The following is a 20,111-nucleotide window of genomic DNA, read 5'->3' on the forward strand; positions in this document are numbered from 1 at the left end:
ATAATAAATATTTAAATATGATATATATATAAATATAGATATATTATATAAAATATGTATATTTTATATAATATATATACTATATATAATACATATATATTATAAATATATATTATATATTTTATATATATTGTTTATCATATATATGTATATATATGTTTTATATACATTTATACCATATATTTTATATATAATATATATATTATAAATATTTTATACATTATAATATATATAAATATTTTATATGTATTTTATAAATATATGCATATATTTATATATTTATATATATTTATATATATTTATTATATATATAAATATATACATCCATACAAACGTATGTATATATGTATATGTATCTTTATATATATGTATATATATAATATATGAAAATTTATAATATATACTATATTTTAATAGATATAATTATATATTATGTATGTAGTATGTATATATTATGTATTTGTATATTATATATTTATGGATAATATATGTATATAATGTAATTGTATATATATATGAATATGTTTATATATATATTTATTTACATATATATACATACATATATACAATTGTATATGTATATACATAAATACATTATATGTACATTTTACTTATTTATATTTGAATATATATACATATATGTATTTATATTTATATATATGTTCATTTTTTTAATATATACAATATACATATATATGAATATATACTTATATAAAAAGATATAAATATGTATAAATGTATGTACATAGATATACATATATGTATATGTATATGTATATATGTATATATAAATACTTTATATATTTACATATTTTATATATTTACATTTAAAAATTTATATAGATATATGTATACATATATTTATATATGTACATGTATATAATATGTACATAATATATATATACATATATGCACATATATAGAAATATATTTATATATAGTTATATAATTATGTATATATTTATGTACATAGATATACATAAAAACATGTATATATATGTATATATGTAAATAGATATATAAATGATTATATACATATGTATGTATATATATGCATATACATAAATATATTTATATATTTTAATATATACATATATAAAGATATATATATCTAAATAAATACAAATATGTATATATAAATAAATATATGAATATCTGCATAAGAATATATAGATGGATGTAAATGGATAAATATATAATATATATGTTAAATATATTATATATATATTATATATGTGTATATATGTAATATATGCTTTTATGTATGTATATACATATATATTTATAGGTACATATATTTATTTATTTGTACATATGTATATATATATGTACATATTTATATATATATAAACATGTATATATGTATGTGTATGTGTATATATAGGTATATGTTTTATATATATTATTTGAATATTCATATATGTATTCGAGTATCTACATATTGGAATATCTATATATTTGCATATACAAAATATTTATATAATATATATATATTTTATATATATGTTTGTGTATATATAGTTATATGGTTATATGTTTGTATATGTATATATGTTTCAATGTATAAATATGTTTATATGTACAGTGTGCATATGTATATGTTTATATGTGTATATGTATATGTATATATGTTTGTATATGTATATTTTTATTTGTGTGTATATGTATATAAGATTATATGTAAATATATATATTTATGTATATATATGCATATTTATTTATGCATATAAACATATACATAAATATATATATTTTTACTTGTGTGTGTATATATGTATACATATGTATATATGGTTTTTATTTGTGTATATGTTCATATTTTTGTGTATATATAAATGCATACATTCATCCATATATATATATAGATTTTTATATATATATGTATATATAGTTATATATATAGTTGTATATTTCTATATTCATATATGTATATATATGTATTTATTTTTGTGTATATAAATGTTCATATATATGTATATGCATGTATATATATTTATATATTATATTCATATATATATTATGTAATTTTATTTATATTTATGTTGATGTGTAATTATATATGTATATGTAAATATATATATTTATATATTTATATATGTATATATTATTTATATGGCTATATATATGTATTAGGATGCATATATATACATATATGTATATGTATGGATGTGTGGATATATTTATGTACATTTATGCATTTGTATATATATACATATTTTTATGTTTAGATATGCTTTTGTAAATTAAATGTTGTCTATATTTATATGCAGATATTTACATAAATATATATGTATATATATATGTCTTTGTTTAATATATGTATATATATATAGATGCACATATATGTATGAGTATATATATGTTTACTTGTATATATATTTGTGTATATATATTTATGTGTATAAATATACATATACATATATATAGATATATACAAATATACATATTCATATATATACATAGTTATGCATATATATGTATATGTATAAGCATCTCTCAATATATATGTTTGTGTTTTTATTTATGTATATTTTTTGTTTCTTTATATGTATATTTATGTTTAATATTTGAATATGTATTTGTGTGTTTATATATATAGGTATGTGTATACATATCATATATGATTATATATGAGCATATATGTATATGTATGTGTATACATGTATACATGTTTTTTTTATATATTTATAATATATATATAAATTTGTTCCTGTATGCATATCCATATTTATATGTATGTATATGAATGTATATGATTACAAGTATATATATGTAATGTTTATATATATATCTAAGTATCTATATGTTTTTGTTTATATATATATTTATTTATATCTGTATGCATATATATATGTACATATATATTTGTATATGTTCATATATGTATATATGTGTGTGTATATACATGTATACATGTGTATTTTTATATTTATATTATGTATGTTTATATTTATATTTGTTTATGTAGATGTGCGTGTATGTATATACATATGTATATCTAAGTATGGATATGTATATTTATATAAATATTTATCTATTTTTAAGTGTGTATACATATGTATATCTATATATGTATATGTATGTGTGTATACTTTTATATATGTATGTTTATATATATGTATATAATTTTTTATATCTATATATAAGAAATATTTCATATATAAATATGTATGGATTTATTATTTGAATATATATGTATTTGTTTCTACATAAATTTGTATATATATGTATGTAATTACATATGTATATATATATGTATATGTATTTTTTTTTTGGTATATATATGTATATGCGTGTGGGTATCCCATTCACAACTGGATGGATTTTCTCATATTTCTGCTTACACTGGTAAGAAGCCCATGATGCTTCATGTTGTGGTGTTTTACTACTGTGTTTAGTCCGAGCTGAACCTCTTATAATGTTTTTCACCCTCCCTATTCTTATTGTTTTCATGAATGGAAGAACAATGTAAAGGCACATGAAAATATAAAATTGCAATGTTTAGAGGAATTATTTCAGCTTTTTTGTAATTTACCTATATTAATATTTCTGTTAAAATACCAATGGAAAGTGGAAGCATTTTTTTCTTTTTCTTTTTTACCAAAATTATATGAACAAGATAAATAATCATACATCTACATGTGAGTATGTACATGTACCTTGGGTAATTGACAAATTAGAAGTATTACATTAGTAAATTTTTACTCTTTTTTATAACTTGGCTAATTACATTTGATTTTACAAGTTTTTTTTTTGACTCGGATCTCTTATACAACCGATCAAGAAGTGGAAATTACCATGATGTCATCAATATCTTGTAGTTTTATGTGATGTTAATTTTGTATGTTCCATCATTTTATAACATTCAAACACCTAAACTAAGATAAGAGTAAGAAATTATGAAAAAATGAATATATTTGAGAACAATAATATACATATACATATGTATATGTTTAATTATATATACATATATAAATGTAATAAATATTTACATATATACATGTAATATATATACAGATATACATATATATACATAAACATGAAATATATATATAGATATATACATATAATATATATATATTTGTAAGTATGTGTCTATATATATATAAAACTATATATGTAAATTATATACGTATATACATGTAAAATATATATATAAGTATAAATGTTTATATATATAATTATATATTTAAGTATATATGTATATATATAATTCTATATGTGAATTATATGTATATATAGATTTTAATATATTTGTATATGTATATATTCACATAGATATATATATATAATACATATATAAAACATATATATCTAATATATATATAATATACATATATGATACATACATATAATATATATTATTTATATAGAATAAATATATATATGATCTATTACGATATATATAATAGATTGATAGATATCTATCTATATATATGTATGTATACATGTTTACATATGTATGTGTTTATGTATATGGTTAGACAATTCTTATAGTGGGTCGTGTGGTCTATTGGATTCAGGGCTGTGTCTGTGAATCTGACTGGTTGGGTTCGAGTCCCGGTCAGGGAGGTAAATTGTTTTTATATATATATGTATAAATATATGTATATTGTATAAGTATATGTATATATTTATGTTTAATTTTATGTATATAAATTAGTATATATATGTATTAATATATTTATGTATATATGTATAAGTATTCTTACGTTTTGTATAGATGTTTATGTATATATATATTTGTATTTTATATATATTTATATATATGCATTTTCATATGTTATGTATGTATATATATTGTATGTATATGTATTTATGTCTATATATGTATATATGTATATGAATATTATATTTATGTTTATATATTTATATACTTTTAATATATATATATATTTATATATATATGTATTTAATGTATATAATTATATATGCATACATCTATATATATACAATATGTGTATAAGTTTAAATATATATAGAATTATGTATATGTATATATATTGTATATATATAAATATATATAAATATATATAATTATGTATTTTTATATAATATATATAAATATCTATATATTTACATATATAATTTATATACATATTTATATATTTATATATATATATTTATTATGAGCAAATACACATAATAAATATACATATATATATATTTATTTATGTGTATACTTATGTATATATATACATATTTATATATAATGTTTATTTTTATATATGATATATAAGTATATATAATATATATAAATGAATTATATATATTTATATGTATATGTATATTTTTATATAATACATAGTTTTTGTATGTATATATAGAAAGAGATTTATGTGCATATGATACATATTTATATGTGTAGAATATATATTGTATTAAATATATATATGTATATATATGTATTTTTGTGATTATATATGTATGTATTTTTATATATATTTATATGTAATTATATATTGTATGAAATATACATATATCTATAAATATACATAAATATACATATATATACTTATGTATATATAAATATATACATATATACTATATAAATACAGATATATATATGTATAACAATATAAATATATGTACATATATAGATAAATAAATATGTATGCAAATATATATATATATTAAAATATATATTTATAAAACATGTATATAAGTATTGATATATATATGTATAAATATATATACATATATATACATATACATATATATACATATATATACATATATACAATATTCATATATATATAAATAGTATATTTGATAATATTACATATATAAATAGTATATATATACAAATAGTATATATATTCAAATAGTATATATATAGTGTACACGTCACAACTGCCCCGCCTGGACCTCGGTGAGAAAATGCATGACGTCTCATGACGTCACCCGTGTCCTGTGATATTTTCTGACTACATGACAGGATGTCAACCAGCACGAATGGGATTAATATTTTTATGAATATGTGTGTATGTAAATGTACTTTTATATTTTTGTGTATATAAATATATGTCTATATTTGTGTATATGTACGGATATGTGTGTATGTACACATGTATGTTTTATGTACACAACTATATACATATATATAAACATATGTTCATATATATTTATTTATTTATTCATGTATATATATTCATATATTTTTATATATTTATTCATTTATATTTATATATATATATATAAGTATGTATATATTATTTAGAGTGAGAGAAGGGGGGGGGAGAGACTGTGAGAGGGAGAGAGGATAAACTAGGTATAAGATTTTGAGGTTTTGTTCACTGTCTATGACTTTGATTACTAAAGGGGATGAGTAGGACACACATGTTTCATATACCAAAATCATCTGGTTGTGACAACTGGAAAGGTAAACTATGTAAGGATGCATGTTCTATATTTAGGGATAATAGAGTGAGGATGTAGAAGGGGCTGTAACTAACTTGTAAAGGTTGCAACATGCACTTGAGAGTTAGGGTGTGAAAGTCAGCCATAGAAAAACAGAGTAATTGTGTGTGAGTGACAAAGATGGTTGAAAAGTGCAGATAGAAGGTACAGAAGTGAAAAAGATAGATGATTTTAAGTATTTGGGATTAACTATGCAAAGTGATGGTGAAGAAGTGCAAGGAGCGTAGAGTGGCTGGAGAAGAGTGTTGGGAGTGATATGTGACAGAAAAATATCTGCAGCTTTGAAAGGGAAGGTTTAAAGGGTGGCAGTATGACCAACAATGCTGTATTGTTGGAAGACAGTAGCTCTCACCAAGAGGCAGGAGGCAGAAATAGAGGTGGCAGAGATGAGGATGTTAACCCATTGTGGATGGGGGATAAACTTGCTTGGGCAGTCTCTAGGATGGGTTTTATTTCAGAGCAAAACTGCTTCTCACAACATACTTTGACTTTTCCCACTCAGTCACTCATTGTAAAACTAGAGCCATTTTTGTGCTTTAATTTTTGTGTGTTTTTTTTTATTGATATGTCATATCACAGGCTCTTATCAATGTTGCAGTTAACTTTAATTGTATAGGATCCATATCATCTCATTGTGTGATAGAAATATTGCTGTTTTATGGGAGGATTAACTCATTTGCGCCAGGTGACATGCTATCACATCATGGTAATATTTCTCTCCTGTGAGATGATATCCTATCACATGATCTCTCCCTCTAAATACTTGAGTCACATAGTTTGTCTTGATATCCTCATTGCACTTCCATTAGTTTAGACATTGTTTAAAAAAAAAAACAGCATCCAGCAGATTTAGGTGGGTGAAAAACACTCTGAGAGGCACAGCATGGCATCATCCCGGGAGAGATCTCATCCATGGAAGCTGTATGCATTTGTTATCTCAATGGTGGGAGCAGCCATAACCCACTCACGCCGGGGCCGTTCCGGCTTTGCACGGTCGCAATACCGGGGTTCTCGTACGCATGAACCTAACACCTCAAGATTCTTGGACGCACAAGCTGCGAGCCTGGGCTGCCCGCTCGCTCAACCCAAGCGCGCGGCTTGCCCTCATAGCTCGTCCTGGGCATCTGACACAAAAACTACAAAATGTGTCATCTCGTCAACCGGCTCCAATGGGTTAAGCAAAAAATTGCCCTGGCACGAATGGGTTAAAGGCAACTTTATTTTTCATATATGTGTACTGTCATGAACAAATACAAAACATGTAACCATCCACAATAAAGATAACATAAGAGGTAGGAAAGAGGAAGGAAACCTGTACTTATGAATATGAGTGCCACAGTAAAAGTCAATGTGCACAAGGGCACATTGCAGACACTAGGCATGGTTTGAATACCTTTCCTCTTCTCGTTCTGCCTGCACATCCTTCATTGGTGGTACTTTAGAGTAAGAGGTCGACATCTTGCTGTGAGCCATCACTCTAAAGATTGTACTTGCTAGAGACCATGGAGGGGTGCCATTTAAGGCTCTCTTTCCTGCTAGTGCCAGAAGAAAATGGTGCCATCAAGGTTTTGGATGTTAGGTGAAATCCATTTTGCTTAACGTTAAGGCAGTTAAAGTAATTATACTGCAATTGTCATCAACATAATAAATTAACAGTGATCCAAAATCCCCAAACAGCATATACACTATGACGCCTGTCATCAGGCCAAAGTTCCTTGTCATGTATGTCATGTGACCTGTCTGCCATGAGGTAAGGATCTAACTGAGGATAAGGATAATGTCAGAAATTAATATATAAGAGGAATCGCTTGAGAAAATGTCAAGGTGGTTCAGTATGTGATAAGGAGAGATGTTAGGAGGAGGATGTTAGTTATGGAACCACCTGGGAGAAGAAAGAGGGAAGGCCTAAGAGGAGATTCATGGTTGCAGTGAGGGAAGATATGAGAGCAGCTGATCTGACTGAAGAAGATGCAGATAATAGAAGATGATACACTATGGCAACCCCTAAAATGGGAAAAGACAAAAGAAAAAGAAGAGTGAGAATGTAGCAAATGCAGTACAAATTGTACCAATTTAATTCTCTCAATGTAGATTCTGACCTTGATTTCAGAAGTGTAATTCAATTTTTAACCCATTCTCGCCGGCACTGTTCTGTCTTTGCATGGCTGCAATGCTGGGGCTCTCGAACGCATAGGCCTAAATTAATTATACAATTGACGCCACATGCTGGCACCAGGTGCTATGCATATTACATAATCGCTGTCTGTGGCCAGCGGTATCGGGTTAATGCAGTTTGATTAGAACAGATAGAAGTGATCAGTTATGTCACCATTGTGCCATCTGTATCGGATGAAAAGAAGGCATGCCCTACAAAGGAAAATCCTTAGTTTTATGTTGGTTTAATATTTGAAGATTAAGTGAGTGCTTTTATAAAGTATCCCTCAAAGATATCAAATATAGCCCTCACCACATCTGGCACATGGTACAAAGCATTAGTAAGTTTGTGATAAATAAATTTTGTTTTTGTTTTCAGACTGAGCCAGTAGATGGTGGAACGTCTGATGCAGAAGGTGGATGGTGTGGCCAAGAGGAAGGTGACAGCAGTAGTGGGGGAGGTGGTGGAGGTGGTGGTGGAGGTGGCGGTGGTGGGGTTGTTAGTGGAGGAGGAGGAGGAACAACAGGTAGTGGGAGTGGAGGAGGTAGTGGCGGAGGAGGAGGAGGCGGCGGCGGCGGCGGCGGTGGTGTAGGAGGAGGAGGTGGTTGTGGTGCAGAAAGAGGAGGAAGTGGAGGAGGAGGAGCAGAAAGAGGAGGAGGAGGAGGTGGAGGTGGTGGAGGAGGTGGATGTGGGCACCCAGGGGAGACAACAACCACTCCTGGCCCCACACCCCCTGGAGGCACTCCCCCCGACCCCGAAAACACTAGTCACCTACTGCAGGCCCTCAGCTCCGAATCTCATCTGCAAGGTAGGTGCTCCCCCAGTTTGTGCCGATGCTGCAGTCCCCCCCCCCCTCTGCGGCTGGCACTTTTGCATGGTACCACTGGCGTTGACTGGTTGGTTGGTTGACCTTGGGAATGGGATTATTGGGGAGGTTGTATTGGACTAATCCAGTGTGGATCAAGGCTAGTTGTGTGGTGGTGGCCAACCTCTGGATATATATTTCCTTTGTTTTGTATCCCCCCCTTTCTCTTTTTTCATTTTTCATTTTTTTTTTTTATCTATTAATTTTTTGGGAACCAGTCAGATATGAAGAGTCATGCATGAGTTAAAGACACTTGTATTACAAGACTTTATTTTTTTTTTTTTACTTTTTTTTCTATTTTTTTTCTTTTTTTTTTCTTTTTTGCCTGCATCACATATTAAATATGTATCTATATAAGATGTTAAAAAGAACACCTCCAGTGCTACTAGATAAAAAGGTAGTTCAATAGACTGGATCGGTACCATCACAATACTTGTCTTAGTAAAGATGTAAACCATTATGATATAATTCCATCCTTATTTTACAAATATATATTTATATCTATATTTTTGTTTATATATATCATTTATATTTATTTATACATATATTTATATTAATATTTTTATATATATATATATATTTATATTTATATTTATATTTATATTTATCCATATATGTCTATATATATAATATTTATATATATATATTAATATTTATGTATATATGTATATATATAAATATATATATGATATTTACATATAGATATATGTATATATACTCAATATATGATATATATACAATATATATAATATACATAATACATGTATATAATTTATATATGATATATAATGTATATGTTATACATATATTATATATATGTATATATAAAATTTTATATATATTATGTATATTTATATGTATGTACATAGGTATGTATTTATGATATATTTATATATATATTATAAATAAATATTACTATATAAAACTATATACATATATATAAAATATATATATAAATATATATATGTTTATATATATGTGTATATATGTATATATTTTAAATATATGTACATATATTTTATATATATATATTTATATTTATTTATGTATATGTATATATATGTATATGTATATATGAATATGTATACACAATGTGTATTTATGTGTGTATATATTATGTATGTGTATACATATTTATATATATGTATAGGTATGTATATATAATAATGCATATATTATATATATTATGTGCATATGCATGTATATATACATATATGTATATATAATATAATATATATATATATATTGATGTTGTATATATATAAAATATATATTATATTATATATATGTTATATATAGATTTATGTTATATATATGTATATTATATATTTTTATATATATATGTAATATATATACATAAATGTAATTCATTATATATATGATATATAGCATAAAATATGTATCATATGTATATACACATATTATATATAATGTATGTAATATATATGCAATATATTATATATTTATATATTATATATATATTATATTTTTATGTATTATATATGTATATGTTATATATGTATAGATTATATATTATATATTATATATGTATATATATATATATATATATGTATTTATATGTATGTTTATACTTATTTATATAAATGTATATAATGTATATTTATATATATATGATTATGTATGTTCACATGATATATGTATATGTATATATATAAATATAAATTTACATATATATTCACATATATAGTATGAATTATATATACATATTTATGTATATTATGTATATATATATTTACATAATATTTATATGTATATATATATTTATGTATAATATGTATATATATGTGCATAATATTTGTATGTATATATATTTATATATATATTATATATATACATACATATATACACACACAAATGTGTTTGTGAATTTATGTATGTATATGTATACATGTTCTAGACACATATGTAAATATATGTTTATATACATATATATTTATATGAATATATATATATATATTTTTACATATATATTATGATATATGATTTTTTTTTCTTTTTTTTTAACATTATCTATGAAAGGCAATCTGTTGTGTCCCTCTACTGGTGTTGTGGGAAATACAATCTTTAGGGAAAGAGGGAGGGATTTTGATCATGTCCTGTTGTGGTATGTCTCTTGTGATTCTCAAGCAGCAAGCTCACCCTTTCCACCCATGCACAAAGTTATTTCTTCAAATATCTTATTTTTGAGAAGAAAAAAAGTGTGTAAGGAGTGAGAGTGGTTAGTGAATGTTTTTGTTTAATGTTTATTCATATAATTTGAGTGTGTGAAAAAGGTTGAGATTGGTTGGTTGATTTTGAAACCCATGCACTAACACAAAAAAACACATACCTGCACATGCGGGCACACACACATACACATACACACAAAACAAAAAGTTTGAATGTGTGAATTCTCATTTTATTTTCTCCTAATATATTTTAGATGTCAATTTGGTATAATAGCATTGATCAAGGACAAGGATCACTCATACATTTACAACAATTCAAACTAATCTTGAATTGGTAGTAAAAATGTAAACTGGAATTTGATTTAGTTTTTTTTTCTCTAGAGAAAGCAAATGTATATCTGAAGTTGGCTCCAATATTTACTGCCAATTGAGTTTTTTCTTGACTAGTAAACCTCACACATTGTTGATTTTGATGTGTGGCATATTGTTGTTTCAATGAAAGGTTTTTAAGATTTGGATAATCTTTTCACCTATATAGAGAGATTTCAACAAGTAGAAGGTTGAATCTTTTATAGTAACCCTAAAGACTTTGTTTTAGCATTGCACCTTGGCCTAATGCCTTCATTGGCAACACTGGTGACTTAGTATTGGAATATAAGCAGCTAATTACCAACTGTACCCAAAATTATCACCTGATGCTCAACAGAAAAAGCACTGCCATTCCACCAACAACCAAAGGCATATAGACTTAACCCATTGACAGCGGATGGCATGATTTACTGCCAAGGCAGAGTCGGTCATAGACGCGGATGGCACCGTGCCAAACAATGTAAATCTGCCATCAGATTGTTTACATATTTTATTAAAACTGCAACCAATGGGTTAATGTGGAAGCAAGAACATGTCTTGATGCCATTGTAGATGCTTTGAGCGATGGTATTTTCTTGAGTTAGTGTGTTCCTGTGCAATCAGTATGGTGATTGATGACTGCTTGAAAATATTCTTGATGCTGAATGGAGACTTAGTTGACTAGACCTATTTTTACTCATATAGAATCATCTAACTATACAGCTGTCATGGGTCATAGCTCAGTACCACAAAGCCACCTGTAAATCAAAGTGGCATGATATTATATGTTACCAAGATGCTGGTAGCTAGAATTTGCCAGAAAAGGCTACTTAGAGTATTTCAGTTTAGATCTTTGTACATCAGCCTCAGACACATGAAATACGTGTGTATTTCATATCAGGATCAGACTGTGGATTTGCTAAGCTATTGGATTTATTTTGAGGCATTAGATCTCTTTCCAATTGGATTCGTTTTGGGAACACATCAGTTGTGCCATATCCTGATACCTACATTCTGTAAATCTCTTATTTCCTATGTTGGTGGAACATACTAATAGGGTAGATATCCTCCTGAAATTAGAAGCTAAATAAGTTTAGTTGCAGATCATTGATATAGGAGCCTGTCTCCCTCAAGTCGTGCTTCACCTAGTTTTCAGTGAAAAGTGTTGTCACCTTCTTCAGTGGCTGCAATTTCTGATATGGAAGAGTGAGGGTAATTGATTTGTGTTACTAGTGGCATAAACAAAGGAAGACTACATTTAGCTGATGAAATGTCTTTGACCTTTGAAAGCTGACACCTGTATTGCCACAGTCTTTAGATCTGCAACCTGAGATTAGGCATTCAGGCTCTTGAAGACCTTCCTCTTTATTTACCTATTGCGGACGGGGCAGCTAATGACCTAACTGGTTGTCAGGTGTGCGGTCTATGACACTAGCAGCACCGGCTAAAAATTGAAGGATGTTGGAAGTATTTTCTCCGCCCTCTGAGTAGTGCAGACTAGCCCGAACAATATTTTTTCATAAATCCATCATTAAATGTGTGTTTTGGCAGACTTTGGAACCTTTTAGCTCTGGAACTAGCACAGTTACAACCATAATACTTCATGACTGTGTGCGCTTTAACTGTGAGCATATCCCAATGTCGCGTCGTGTACGAATTGATACCCGTCTTTTAGCCCTAATTAGTGCTGACATGTATTTCTTGACACCTGTACACAATGGGTTAATTACATGGGGATTTGTATGTGTTTATTTGGCAAGAATCTTGTGATTAAGTGAGGATTGGAAAATGTTTTCTATAGCTAAAATCATTGGGTCCTTTCTAGTTGACTTAAAGTTTCGTATGATCATAATTTGTCATTTATTCACACTTGCTTAGAGAGTTGAAAGTAGTCATTTGTATTATTGTTGTGATGAATTATGTGACCAGCTTCAAATGGGAATATCATGTTGATTGACAGAGAAATGGTTCATGATACATTCATGCATCAGGGCAAATACACTTATGCGTTATATAACTGCATTTGTCTTTATTTTTCTATATAGATCAGTTAGTAAGTAGTTGGGTGAATGGTTGGATGGTGGATTTATGAATGGATGGACAGGATGCGTAGTTGATGGAAAGGTTTATGCATATTCACTGTCTAGCGTTTATGTATTTCATAAGAATATATATATATATATATATCTTTATGTATATGTAAATATATGAATATGTATGTATATATACTACATATGTAGTATAAGTGTATAATATATATGATATATATATAAAGTATATGTGTGATATACATATATGTATATATCATATACATATACTTATAAATATATGTATACATATATATAATTATACATACATTCACATACATACATATGTATACATACATGCACACACATACATATATATACATACATGCATACACATATGTATACATACATGCACACACACATACTCACACTCATACTCATACTCATACAAAAATTCATATATTCATATATATATATTAATAATTATATATATGTGTATAATTATATATATGTATAATTATGTATATATATGTATAATTATGTACATACATTTATATATATATTTATATATATTTTTAAATATATTTATATATATATAAATATATATATATGTATATATTTAAAGTTATACATATACATACATAATATATATACATATATGTACATAAATATATGTAAATATATATATTTATATATATACATATATAAATATATATATATAAATATATATATATATATAAGTGTATATATTAATGTATATATACTTATATACACATAAATGTATATATATAAATATATATATATAAATATATATATATAAATATATATAAAAATATATATCTAAATATATATATAAATATATATATAAATATATATATAAATATATAATTATATATATATGAATATATATATATAATTATATATATACATATATACTTATATATATAATTATGTATATACTTATATATATAATTATATATATATTTATATATATAATTATGTATATATATTATATTTTATATATACATATATGTTTATACATATATAAATGTATTTATATATATATATTTATACATATATATTTATATATATAGCATATATATATACTGCATATGTATATATTGCATATATATATATATATTGCATATATATATATTTTGCATATATATATTTTGCATATATATATTGCATATATATGCAATATATATGTATATGCAATATATACATGTATATATAATATATACATATACGTTTACATATATATTATGTATATATATTATATACATATACAATTACATATATATTATGTATACATAATATATACATATACATTTACATATGTAATAATATATTTATAATTATATATATCTATAAATATATATATGTATATAAATATATATATGTATATATATATTTATAAATATATATATGTATGAATATATATATGTATGAATATATATATGTATGAATATATATATGTATGAATATATGTATGTATGAATATGTATATATGTATGAATATATATGTATAAAAAAATATATATATGTATGTATAAATATATATATGTACATATATATGTATGTAAGTGTATAATGTATGGTATATATATATTATACATATCACTTATAATATATATAACATGAGTTGTGTATGATATATATATATGCATATGTATATATATGTATATATATATGTATATATATACAATCATACACAACTCGTGTTATATATATTATATGTGATATATATTCATATATATATATGTATGTATGTATGTTTAAAATATGTATGTATGTAATGAATGTATATATTATATATGTATATGTATATTCACACACACAAAAGGTTTCCCTTGCTTTTCAAAAGTTGTCTTTATTCATGTTTTTTATTAACTGAAAGAACTCAGGAAAGGGTTTTAATTGTTAGAATAAAGAAAAAGGAATGAAAATAAGTGAGTAGTTCTGCGAAGCTTCTTTCCCTGTGCTTAATTTCGATTGATTTTCTGGATCTGTTAGCAGGATGTGTGTACTTAGGTTTTTTGAAAAGCCTAAGGAATCTCGTTAGATCATTACACTGGATGTAAATGAGTGATTCGATCGTGGTCAGTGAAAGAAAGACATTGTGTGTGATGACCTTGCCTCCATCTACCGTTCATGCTATTTACGCTCAGAGAGTAAGAACCTCAAAAGTTATTATTGATATTGCCAGTTGCAAATTGTTCTCTTTTAGACAGCATCCAGTTATAGGTAAAATGAAAAGTCTATTTCTTGAGTGGGTTGATGTGGGTGTCCAGAGTGTTCTATTAAGTTATTCAATACTTAACCTCAAAGGGAGTACCAGAACCATTCTATTAGAAGAGCCATAATAAAAGCTTCTTAAAATCAGAAACCCTTTTAATAATGCCAATAGATACATTGCATATCATTGTACAAGTATAGTGTGTGGAATGACCTTGTGCACATACAATATTTATAACCCTATACATTGCATTTAGGTTATTTAATTTAGATGTTATATCAATATGCGGGTAAAGTCATTACCAGTGGTTAAGCTGTTGGCTTCCATCTGAAATAAGCGATGCAGTTTTTTTCCCCCTTGAATTTCCACATGAAAGATATGACTAATTTATATGTTGGTTCCTCAGGTATAAAAGTAAATGCCACTGAAAGTGTAGGCTTTAACCCTCAAAAAGACAGGAATGTTGTTGGAAAAACATAGAGACTTGTATCAAGACTATTATTATTATTATTATTATAAGTATTATTATTTAAAGGTAATAAACAAAATGAAAGGCTCGTTAAACAACTTTAGCTCTCAATATTGTCCTAAAGAGCTAGGGGAGAAGTCAGTTATCTTTTTAGGAAACGGAAGCAATTGACAGTGGCAATTAAAGTTTTGTAGCATTGAAAGTTTAGGGTAGTCATGGATAGGTTGATTGTTTTTTCTGGCAAATGCAGTTTAAAGCTTAAGGGTTAAGGGAGAAAATACTGAGGCAGATATTGAAGTTACTAAAGTTCTTATCATTCCTGCTCATACAATAAGATGGTATTATTGTAGGTATTACACATTATTCTGTCAAGTTTGTGGTTTATTATTTGGGTCTGGGAATGCCCTTTTGAAATTGGGGAACGTTTTGTGTGCGTTGTGTGCATGTGCATTTGCACGTTTATGTGTGTATATGCTTGTGCAAGTGTGCGTGTGCGTGTGCGTGTGCGTGTGCGTGTGCGTGTGTGTGTGTGTGTGTATGCATGTATGCATACACGTATTACATATATATTTATATATATATTTATATATGTATTTATATACATATACATATACATATATATGAATATACATATTACATATATATACATATATATACATATATATGTATATGTAACATGTATATGTATATGTAACATGTATATGTATATGTAACATGTATATGTATATGTAATATATATATGTGTATATGTAATATGTATATATGTAGTATGTATTTGTATATGTATATATGTAGTATGTATATTTATATGTATATATACATATACATATGTATATTTATATTTATATATACATATACATATGTATATATATATGTATATATGTATATATATACATATATGTATTTATATGCATATATATACATATAAATACATATACATATATATATATATATGTATGTGCGTGTGTGTATATAGGTGTATATGCATGTATATATGCATATATATATATGTGCGCGTGTATATATAGGTGTATATACATGTATATATGCATATATATATTTATGTATATATGTATATATACATATATATGTATATATATGTGTATATATGTATATATATATGCATATATATGTATATATTCATATATATATGTATATATATGTATATATGCATATATGCATATATATATGCATATTTATATGTATATATATACAGTATATATGTATATACATATGCATATATATATATGTATATACATATGCATATATATGTATATACATATGCATATATATGTATATACATATGCATATATATGTATATACATATGCATATATATGTATATACATATTCATATATATGTATATAAATATCTATATATATGTATATACATATGCATTTATATGTGTATATGCATGTATATATGCATATATATGTATATATATATGTATATATGCATATATATATTATATATGCATATATATACATATATATGCATATATATATGTATATTTGCATATATATGTATATATATGTATAAATGCATATATGTATATATATATATGTATATATGCATATATATGTATATATATGTATATATGCATATATATGTGTGTATATGTATATATTATATTTATATATTTTTAAATGTATATATGCATATATATGTGTATATATATGTATATATGCATATATATATATGTATATTTATGTATATATATGCATATATAATGTATATATTATACATATGTATATATGCATATATATATAATGTATATTATATAATGTATATTATGTATATATGCATATATATGTATATATATATATATGCATATATGCATATATATGTATATATGCATATACATATGTATGTATATGTATATATGCATATATGTGTATATTTTCATATACGTATATGTTTATATATGTATATATGCATATATATGTATATGTATATATATATGTATATATGTATATATATATGTGTGTATATGTATATATATATGCATATATATATGTGTGTATATATGCATATATGCATATATGCATATATATATGTATATACGTGTTTATATTTATGTATATATGCATATATATGTAAATTTGCATATATTTGTTTATGTGTATTTATGTATATATGCTTATATATGTATATATGCCTGTATATATGTATATATGTCTATATATGTATATATGCATATTATATATGTTTTATGTTTATATATATATATTATATATGCATATATAATGTATATATGCATATTATAGTATATATGCATATATATATGCAATTATATATATGCATATATATATATATTTATGCATATATATGCATATATATGTATATATATATGTTTTTAGGCATATATATATGGTTATATATATATATGTATATATATGTATGTATATGTATATATATGTATATATACATATATATGTGTGTATGTGTATGTATATATGCATATATATGTTTATATATGTATATATATGTATATATATGTATAAATATATATAGAGAGAGATAGAAACAGGTATAGATATAGTTAGATATACTGATACATAGATTTATATATGTATATATTTTCATACATAAATAAGTTTAAATATATCAATACATGTGTATATATATATAATTATGTATATATTTATTTATATGCATATGTATATATATATATGTATTTATATATGCATATGCATATAATTTTACATATATCTATATTTATATGTAATTATATATATATTTATGTATATATATGTATATATATACATAAATATATATATTTTATTAACTGTATGATGACTGTGCATCACACCCATGTGACACGGCTAAATGCCCGATGATGGGGCGACACACCAGTGTGACGTTCCGGATGCAATATTGCATAGGCCCGGTGTAGGGGGTTATCACTTATCACTGGGCCCGTTGGGATTGGGTTAAGGGTGGAGAATTCATGAGACTGGAAGACTCACATCTCCATTTTTTGATGGAGATGTAGGATGTACAGAGAGCTGTAGTGACAGGAATAGGATTGATTGAATAGTTAAAAGACAATGGTTTAAAGTGAGAAAATAAGTGAATGAATGTAGTTAATTGTGAGCAAATGATTGAATGAAAGCAGCTATATACATAAGCGAGAGGGAGATTAAGAGTGATTGATAATACTCGGTATATATTTTGGAGATTTGGAGTGGATTTGTATCTTTGAGTTATTAATTAATTTCTCGATAGAGTAGAACTGGTGTGTATGTGCCAAAGAGATATTTTTCTTTATATTTACATTTACCTTTATAGAACCGTTGGCTCTTATATGTCTGCATTACTGTGTATTATTACACATTCCATTGAATGACATAGGAATCTTGAATCATTCTAACTATTCTGATATGGCAGAGTTGACATG

The 20,111-nt window shown here is 25.0% G+C and overlaps 1 protein-coding gene across 2 annotated transcripts in view; it reads left to right on the plus strand.

Annotated features, from left to right (window-relative positions):
• Positions 1 to 20,111, plus strand: part of LOC122260101 (uncharacterized) — a 136,720-nt gene that overhangs the window by 41,472 nt on the left and 75,137 nt on the right. For both annotated transcript variants that reach the window (XM_086548059.1, XM_086548058.1), the window contains one exon: positions 8,954 to 9,383. In XM_086548059.1, the coding sequence (XP_086404185.1) occupies positions 8,954 to 9,383 (430 nt within the window). The remainder of the gene's footprint in view (positions 1 to 8,953; positions 9,384 to 20,111) is intronic.

The sequence above is a fragment of the Penaeus japonicus genome, unplaced genomic scaffold, assembly GCF_977035675.1.
Source record: "Penaeus japonicus unplaced genomic scaffold, GWHDUDI00000001_assembly GWHDUDI00000020, whole genome shotgun sequence".
Classification (NCBI taxonomy): Eukaryota; Metazoa; Arthropoda; class Malacostraca; order Decapoda; family Penaeidae; genus Penaeus; species Penaeus japonicus.